Source organism: Staurois parvus, unplaced genomic scaffold, assembly GCF_062004578.1.
Source record: "Staurois parvus isolate SC_StPar_1 unplaced genomic scaffold, SC_StPar_1.0 ptg001192l, whole genome shotgun sequence".
In the NCBI taxonomy this organism is placed as follows: domain Eukaryota; kingdom Metazoa; phylum Chordata; class Amphibia; order Anura; family Ranidae; genus Staurois; species Staurois parvus.
This window is the reverse complement of record NW_028318988.1, coordinates 728,591-738,705: the sequence shown is the minus strand read 5'-3', so window position 1 is coordinate 738,705 and position 10,115 is coordinate 728,591. Positions and strand designations below refer to the sequence as shown.

General features: G+C 39.5%; 1 protein-coding gene across 1 annotated transcript; it reads left to right on the top strand.

Annotated features, from left to right (window-relative positions):
- The first annotated feature begins 5,274 nt into the window (after window positions 1–5,274).
- LOC149438355 (olfactory receptor 52E4-like) lies at window positions 5,275–6,228 on the top strand. Its single transcript, XM_089659909.1, has one exon. The coding sequence runs from the start codon at window positions 5,275–5,277 to the stop codon at window positions 6,226–6,228; it is 954 nt and encodes a 317-aa protein (XP_089516035.1).
- Window positions 6,229–10,115: the final 3,887 nt, after the last annotated feature.

The following is a 10,115-nucleotide window of genomic DNA, read 5'->3' as shown; positions in this document are numbered from 1 at the left end:
CCTGTTCATACTGCTGAATGGATCTTCCCGAGCCAGCCAGTGCCCAGCCTGGAGGACACCTCCCAGGCTACCAACAGCCTCCTCAGAACTCCATCTTCCACCCAACTCCTCTACTAGCATGGTTCTCTTATATTTATGGGTTAGCCTTACCACATTACCAGGGCCTCCAAACCTAGAATTGGCTGGACACCTATAAACATGCAGATTTAGGTCTACACCCATCCTGCCCACTGGCTTCTGGAAGCTTCCAGTGTCCTCCAGGACCAGGTGGAGGAGATGCAGTCCCAATCTACTGAGTCACCCTGACCTGCAGTAACCTGGCCTAATTACAGACTCACACAGTTATCATGAGTCATAACATAATAACTTTACCTAAACTAAAACTGGAAGCACACCGGAGGGTGCTAAATGACATTCCAGACATCCATCCCCCCATGACAAAGATACTGCAAAGTGCTGTTGCAAAGTGGCACAGTTGTCTAGAAAAGTGCGTCGCTTCACATGGGGACTACTTTGAAGGTGGCAACAATCGCTAGTATATAGGTAAGAAAACCTTTTTTTACAGTCCACACCTTGTGTATTTAACATTCCTATCTAGGACTTTTTTGGATTGTCTAAATAAATCAATATATATATATATATATATATTTGTGTATGTAGATAGACAGAGAGAGAGAGAGAGAGAGAGAGAGAGAGAGAGAGGGGGGGGGGAGAGAGAGATCAGTGTCTTACTGATGTAGATTCTGCCTCTGCTTTATTGGTGAGAATTTTTTTTATTGTATTTTTACCAATATTTTGCTTTTTATATTATATTGCCTGAGTTGTACTTTTCTGTCCTTCCTCCCCTCTCTTTTCCATCATGTTGGTTGGATAAAAACCTTTTCACTCCCTGGTTTTTGCTACTCTTTTTGGTGGTTTACCTTAGGTCCCTGGATTAGGTGAAAATTATATTACTCTGTATTTGCTGCATCTTGCTCTTCAACAGACTGGAAGGCATCCCGTGTCCTTAACCACCACATCTAATATAATGTTTTTTATTTGTTAACTATGGTTTGTTTTTGTTTATATTTATATACAGTATAAATAATAACTTTTTTAAATATATTTTCTTTTAGTACACCATTAGTTAAGATCCACGGCACAAAATCTCCATGAAGAAGCTCACAGCCGTGAAACATGGCGATCTTTAGTGCCATACTTGACCATCTCACATATGTAAATTTATACAAGCTACGTTCAATAATGTTCAATAAAGCTCCTAAACGTGAGTTTATCAGCTGCAGTGTACATGGAGCCTTAACCTGCAGTCTGCTCCAGGGGTGGACTGACAAATCATGGGGCCCCCCCAGGAAATAGGGGATCATGGGGCCCCTGTGCCCTTGCCCAAACTCAAAAAAGCCTATGAAAAACGTACCAGGGGCATCTCATAGGGCCCCCTACTGACCCCGGGCCCTCAGGCAGTGCTCGAGTTTCCAAATGGTCAGTCCTCCCCTGGTCTGCTCTATCTGTCATATCATCTGTATCAATAAGAAAAATTAATAATAGCGCCTATGGTCAAAATTATATAACTTACTAATAGTGTACCAGCTGCAAAAAATCACCATATATAAAGTGTACCAATAAATAAATAATTTGCGCTAGTAAATGTGTATAAATATATAAATATATATAAAGAAATCATCAAATCATAAGTCCAGAAAAAAAAATATATATATGCCAATACCACAAAAAAATATAAAAAAACTTTTAAGTGCAAAAACTTTTGTGCAAAAAAAGTGTCTAAATATGAAAAATTTCACCAAAAAACCTTGATAATATAATGGCAGATCATCCATAAATATATCTTCAGAAACGGAAACTCTGCAACACACCGATCCTCATCGATCGAAATAACAGGATGAAAAACTTTGTAGTTAATCGAAAATCCACTTCTCCAATAGATAAAGGACCACCTTCAAACGTATCCATGGGGGGAAATGCCAAGCACTCGAGAGAAACAGAAAGACTTCATGGTGCAATATTATAAAAACCAATTCCTTTATTAGGTACTCATTGCACTGGAGCGTCCGTGAGGGCGTCGATGACGAAACGCGTAGGGCGGAGCTTGATTGATGTGACGTCATTACGTTTTTGGCTGCCAGCTACTGCGCATGTGCTGAGTAGCCAGGCTCTTTTATGTGATTGCTGTTATGCTGTTGATGCTGGTGTCGGCTGGGACACCTCTTGAGTAAGTGCAATGAGTACCTAATAAAGGAATTGGTTTTTATAATATTGCACCATGAAGTCTTTCTGTTTCTCTCGAGTGCTTGGCATTTCCCCCCATGGATACGTTTGAAGGTGGTCCTTTATCTATTGGAGAAGTGGATTTTCGATTAACTACAACGTTTTTTATCCTGTTATTTCGATCGATGAGGATCGATGTGTTGCAGAGTTTCCGTTTCTGAAGATATATTTATGGATGATCTGCCATTATATTATCAAGGTTTTTTGGTGAAATTTTTCATATTTAGACACTTTTTTTGCACAAAAGTTTTTGCACTTAAAAGTTTTTTTATATTTTTTTGTGGTATTGGCATATATATATATTTTTTTCTGGACTTATGATTTGATGATTTCTTTATATATATTTATATATTTATACACATTTACTAGCGCAAATTATTTATTTATATCATCTGTATCGTCACTTTATCATCTGCAGCTTCTTATTTTATTAATGTGGATTTGATAGATATTGATCAGTGACACAATAGTTTCAGTGAAAACAGAGACAGCCACAATGAACCATTGAACAATTTCTATCTGCTGGTGGGCCTATTACTGATTGATGAAAAAGCATGTGTCACTGCTAAAGCTGAAAAAAATTGTATTCACTCTTCTGAAACGTTATATAAATCTTTAAGGCATCTCCCTGCTTCTGTGCATTTTTGATAGAAGGTTTGCCCATTAACCCTGGAACAAGAATCAACCCCCCCCCCCCATACATTTCAATAATCTTCCAAGCCTCCAAGTTGAGGAATGCTGAACTCTTGGCAAATTGAACTCAGGCAGATGGGCAGAATGATGCTAGCTGTCCTTTAACTTGGAAGGCTGAGGACATTTAGTGACAGAAAACTAATGCAGATGACATCTCTGAGTAGAAAATGAATATTGCAGAAAACCTGATTTTAATTTATTATTTGAAAGGGCTTTTATTATATATTTTTTTGGGATCTCTTCTTTAATCATTCATCCTTTTGATCATGTGCTTGTGGTAGAAACCAATTAAGACTTTTTCATTGTATGTTACAATAAGATTGTTGGGCACCATCTTTCCATGTAGTTACACCTTCTGATCCTCATGTATGCTTTTATACAGGGGCTGATGAGATGTCTGTCCCTGTGTTACATGCAATACCTTTACAGGTATGATGATCCGGAGAATTTTGGCTCTCGCACTCCCCACCTGATATCATACTGAAGTTGAGCTTTTGGCGGTATTTAGCATAAGCACTATTCTGGAGTACCAATAGCGATCTCCAGTAAAAAAAGCCAATTCTTCCCAGGATTGTTTCTGAGGAAACTCTTGTGAAAAAAAGTAAATAAATATGACTCCAAAAATGGACTGGACAAAATTATTTGCACCCTCAATTTAATATTTGGTAACACACCCCTGAACTGAAATCAATCGCTTCCTGTAACCATCAATGGGTTTCTTCCACCTCTCTACTAGAATTTTGGATCACTCTTCTTTCGCCAACTGCTCCAGGTCTCTCAGATTGGAAGGGTTCCTTTTCCCACCTGCTGTTTTGAGATCTATCCAGGGATTGAGATCTGGATTCATTGATTGCCAGTTCAGTACTCTCCAGAGCTTTGTCTTAAACCATTTCTGTGTGCTTTGTGACATGTGCCATGGGTCATTGTCCTGCTGACCTCTGACAGAGACCCAACTTTCTGACACTGGGCCCTATATTGCACCCCAGAATTCTTTGGTAGTCTTCAGATTTCCTAATGCCATGCACACGGTCAACACATCCAGTGCCTGAAGCAGCAGAGTAGCCCCAAACACTCACTGAACCTCCACCATGTTTGCCTGTAGGGACTGTATCCTTTTTTTTTCTAAAGGCCTCATTGCTTTTTCTGAAAACTGTAGAATGATGGGCTTTACCAAAAAGCTGTAATTTAGTTTCGTCTGTCCACAGCACATTCTCCCAAAAGGATTTTGGCTTCCTCAGGTAAGTTTTGGCAAACTCCAATCTGGCTTTTTTTATGTTTCTATGTCAGCAGTGGGGTCCTCCTGGGTCTCCTACCATAATGTCCCTTTTCATTCAGATGGCGATGTATAGTGCGAGCTGACACAGTTGTCCCCTGTGCCTGAAGGCCAGCTTGAATTTGTCTGGAAGTTGACAAAGCTTTTTTATCCACCATTCGAACAATCCTTTGCTGCAATCTTTGATCAATTTTTCTCTTTCGCCACATCCAGGTTGATTAGATACTGTGCCATGGGCTGTAAATGTCTTGACAATGTTGCGTACAGTGGACACAGGAACATTTTAACTGGTTGCCAGTGTGATTTCTATATTGTCATCACCTTTTAAATAATGGTTTTATTGCAAATTACAGGAGCATCACAAACTTGGAATGCAATTTTGAGAAGGTGTCAATAATTTTGTCCAGTCCATTTTTTGGAGTTTTGAGTGGAATGTGCCAGTTTGGATTTTAGTATCTCCACTTTTTTGTGTCATACCAATACAAACAAAATAAATATAAATGAGAATGCCTAAACATTTGTAATTGCAACACTTTATTGGGTGAAGTGATGCATTATCTGACAGAAATGCAGGGGTGCCAATATTTCTGGTCATGACTGTATATACATTTATCTTTATAATGTATTTTTGATAGTAATATTTGCTATTGTCCTGGCTTTGGTTCCCATCAAGCACCCTATTTTTGTGGAGTTTTTGTTCTCCCCAGTTTGTGTTCCTAAAGGGTTCTGGTCCTTTCCACAACCCATAGACATATTGATAACTTTAATGATATCTGAAAAAATTGTCTCTAACACAAATATCATGAAAGAAGTCTGGAAATCAAGTTCCAGGTCTATATTGTGCCACAAAAATCCAATCAATGATCATGGCGGATAGTATTCAGGTAACCATGTAGGGGATTTATATTTCATTTTAGAGGTAAATATAGCTAGAAACGAGTGTACATCTTAACTTGCTTTGAACTTAATCTGATATGATTATATATTTTTTTTCTTTAGGAAAAAAACGATAATTATTCAGCAAAATGCTAAATTCCACATATGTTCACCCATCTATACTGTTTTTCAGTTTTATGGATATGCCATTTACAAGATACATCTACAGTGTTGTAGCATGTTTGATCTATGGATTGATCATCTTGTTTAACAGTTCTGTGATCTCGGCCATAGTTGTGCACAAGAGTCTGCAAGAGCCAATGTACCTTTTTATAGCCGTATTATGTGTCAATGGATTATATGGGAGCACCACATTTTTTCCCAGCCTTATCGTGGGCTTGTTCTTCAGTATACAAACTATTTCCTACATTGGATGTGTTACACAAGTCTTCTGTATTCATACATACTTAGGATGTGAGATGACTATATTAACTGCTATGGCTTATGACCGTTTTGTCTGCATCTGTAACCCTTTGAGATATAACAGCATTATGTCCTTGACCACAGTTTTTAAATTGGTTGTTGCGGCCTGGTCATACACGGTCCTCCTAGTTGGCATTCATATCGTGTTGACAATTCGACTTCCGCTATGCAACAATGTTATACTGAAGATATACTGTGACAATTGGTCCATTGTGAGGCTCTCCTGTGTGGATACAACAGTGAATAATGGCTTTGGTCTCTTTATCGCCTCAACGTTCATTGCCTTAATGCCCATACTGATCATCTGCTCATACATTAAGATTCTTAAAGCCTGCGCCCGATCTTCAAAAGACTTTCGAGCCAAGGCTCTTCAGACTTGCACCCCTCACTTGATTACCATCACAAATTACACTTGTAATTTGCTCTTTGAACTTCTTATGTATCGTTTTGTACCTACAGATTTCCCATATGAGTTGAGGATGGTCATGTCCATCCAGCTTCTTGTGGGGCCGCCTATTCTAAACCCTTTAATTTATGGGCTAAAGCTGAAAGATATCAGGGTTAAGATCCTTTATATCTTCCATTTAAGAGACAGCAAAGTTCATGGCAACCATTTGTAGCATATCACACAGATCAAGTAACTCAAGTTGAAAGTGTAGTGGTCATGTATGTATTTTCTTTTCATTTTGTAGTCAATAACATTTTTAGAAATATATTTTTGCATTTATGGTTGAGTTCAGCAAATGAAGCTCTAGTTTATTATTTCACAAGGTTTCCAGACTATCCTTACTGAGTTTGCTGAAAAACCTGCACCTAATAAAGTGCAATAGCTCAAGCTAAAATCACATAAACAATGGATTGAGTCAAAGCTCTGACTCCTCCCCCTTCTCCCACCCCGCTAGCTATGTTCATTCAGACTTACAGTTGCAAGAAAAAGTATGTGAACCCCTTGGGATTACGTGGAGTTTTGCATGAATTGGGCATAAAATGTGCTCTGAACGTCATCTCAGTCACAACAATAGAAGAACACAGTCTGCTGAACATAATACTACACAAACATTAGCTGTTGCCATGGTTTAATTGCACATAACATGTAAACATTCCCAGTGCAGGGAGGAAAAAGTACGTGAGGCCCTAGCTTAATGACTTCTCCCAGATTTAATTGGAGCCAGGAGTGAGCCAACCTTGGCTCCAATCAGTGTGATGATGTAGGATGTATTGCTGACAGCTGTCCTGCCCTTAAAAAACACACACCTGTTTTGGGTTTACTGGTTTTAAGAAGCACTGTCTGATGTGAACCATGCCTCGCAGAAAAGAGCTCTCAGAAGACCTACGATCAAGAATTGTTGACTTGCATGAAGCTGGAAAGGGTTACAAAAGTTTCTCCAAAAGCCTTGATGTTCATGTGTCCACGGTAAGACAGACTGTCTACAAATGGCGGGTTGACATATTTTTTCTTGCAACTGTATTTGAAGTTTCAATCACAGAGAGATAGTCTGAAAACCTCTTATTTGCTTTTTCTACTGAAAACCCATAATGTCCTAAATCCAGTGTCATGGGCGCACCCTGTATTTAATGTTTATTTGTAAATCAAAGACTTTAAAATAAAAATGCATATAAAACACCAGTTTAAAAAATAAATAAAATAAAAGCGTCCAAATAAAATTAACCTTAAACCGTTATAGCTTTAAAATAGTTTTTTCATACTTTATTTGCTAAAATTTTCTAATAAACACAATAACCCAAATACAGTATTTGATTATATCTAGAGATGAGCGAATCGAACATGACGAAGTGGAATTCGTTTCGAATATTAGGAAAAATTCGATTCGCGCCGAATCCGAAAATTAGCAAACTTCGGATGCACGAATCGAATTTTCCCCGATCGGCCGATTTTCATCCCTTCTACAGCCGGCAAAAAGTGTCCCTGCAGAGAGCTCCGCTATTTCTGATAGTTCTCTGACAGTTCCTTCACATTTACAGCGGTTGCAACATTGTATCTATTTGTTTCCATTTAGGATACAGATGTTTTTATTCGGAAACAAATAGATACAATGTTTCAACCGCTGTAAATGTGAAGGAACTGTCAGAGAACTGTCAGAAATAGCGGAGCTCTCTGCAGATACACTTTTTGCTGGACTGGAATTCTTCTTATTTTCATCCTACTTCTTCTTCTTCTTCTTCTTCTTCATCATCCTCATCCTCATCCTCTTCTTCTTCTTCTTCATCATCATCCTCATCCTCTTCTTCTTCTTCATCCTCATCCTCTTCCTCCTCTTCTTCTTCTTCATCCTCATCCTCTTCTTCATCCTCATTCTCTTCTTCTTCATCCTCATCCTCTTCTTCTTCATCCTCATCCTCTTCTTCTTCTTCATCCTCATCCTCTTCTTCTTCTTCTTCTTCTTCTTCTTCTTCTTCTTCTTCTTCATCCTCATCCTCCTCTTCTTCTTCTTCTTTTTCTTCTTCATAATCCTCATCCTCTTCTTCTTCTTCTTCTTCTTCCTCACCATCATCCTCTTCTTCTTCATCATCCTCATCCTCTTCTTCATCCTCATCCTCTTCTTCTTCTTCTTCTTCCTCATCCTCATCCTCCTCTTCTTCTTCTTCATCCTCATCCTCTTCTTCTTCTTCTTCTTCATCCTCATCTTCTTCTTCTTCTTCATCCTCATCTTCTTCTTCTTCCTCTTCTTCTTCTTCTTCATCCTCATCCTCTTCTTCTTCTTCTTCTTCTTCTTCTTCATCCTCATCCTCTTCTTCTTCTTCATCCTCATCCTCTTCTTCTTCTTCATCCTCATCTTCTTCTTCTTCTTTTTCACCCTCATCCTCTTCTTCATCTTCTTCTTCTTCTTCATCCTCATCCTCTTATTCATGCTCATTCTCTTCTTCTTCATCCTCATCCTCTTCTTCTTCATCCTCATCCTCTTCTTCATCCTCATCCTCTTCTTCTTCTTCATCATCCTCATCCTCTTCTTCTTCTTCTTCTTCCTCACCATCATCCTCTTCTTCTTCTTCTTCATCCTCTTCTTCATCCTCATCCTCTTCTTCTTCTTCTTCATCCTCATCCTCTTCTTCTTCTTCTTCATCCTCATCCTCCTCTTCTTCTTCTTCTTCTTCTTCTTCTTCTTCTTCATCCTCATCCTCTTCATCCTCATCTTCTTCTTCTTCTTCTTCTTCCTCATCCTCTTCTTTTTCTTCATCCTCATCCTCCTCTTCTTCTTCTTCTTCTTCATCATCCTCATCCTCCTCTTCTTCTTCTTCATCATCCTCTTCTTCTTCTTCTTCTTCCTCACCATCATCCTCTTCTTCTTCTTCATCCTCATCCTCTTCTTCATCCTCATCCTCTTCTTCTTCTTCTTCTTCTTCATCCTCATCCTCTTCTTCTTCTTCTTCTTCTTCATCCTCATCCTCTTCTTCTTCTTCCTCATCCTCATCCTCTTCTTCTTCATCCTCATCCTCCTCTTCTTCTTCTTCATCCTCATCCTCTTCTTCTTCTTCTTCTTCTTCATCTTCATCCTCTTCTTCTTCTTCCTCTTCCTCATCCTCTTCTTTTTCATCCTCTTCTTCCTCTTCTTCTTCTTCATCCTCTTCTTCATCCTCTTCCTCTTCTTCTTTTTCTTCTTTTTGTCTTCCTCTTGCAGGTCACTGCTCATGCGCAGATTTTTTATCGGCAAAAAATCGTCCGATTTGCCCACTATTGCCGCGAAAATCGGCCAATCGGCAAAATCAGCCGATTTTTTTCCCAATTTTACAGAAAAAAAAACCCGCCAAAATACCGAAAAACGGCCGACCAAATAGCCCACTAACGATCCGAAAATCGCCCGATTTTATTTTCGGCCGAAAAATCGGCCGATTTTCGACCCATCTATGGCCTGCATTAGGGCCACAGAGACTTTAGGGCCACAGAATCATTACTCAGGGACACAGAATCGTTACTCAGGGACACAGAATCGTTACTCAGGGACACAGAATTGTTACTCAGGGACACAGAATCGTTACTCAGGGACACAGAATAGTTACTTAGGGCCACAGCTATCAAAGAATCGAAAATTTAAAGTGACATACACCCTTTTTTTTTTTGGTGGCTGTCGTGCACAGTTGGTGCTGCAGTTTGCCGATTGTGCAAAATAAACTGACTTTCTGCTTCACAACCACTATTGTACGTTCAAAGAGTTAAATCCATTTACACGCCGGCTGGCGGTAATATTTTTTGGGTGATTAGTGCATTCCAGTGACATAAACGTACAGTTTCCAGCCAACGGCAAGCTGCAATTGACCGATTGTGTACAATAAACTGACTTTCTGCTTCACAACCACTATTGGCCTTCAATTGAAGCTGCTTCCGCTCCGCCACTCTGCCATTGGACTCTTGATAGTCGTCTCCCCACACTGCTGCTGGGGGGACTTTTTAACATAGGCCTCTGTATGGCCTTCAATTTAAGCTGCTTACGCTTCGCCACTCTGTCATGGGCCCCTGTACCGCCTCCTCTTGCTGCTGCCAGGTCCAGAG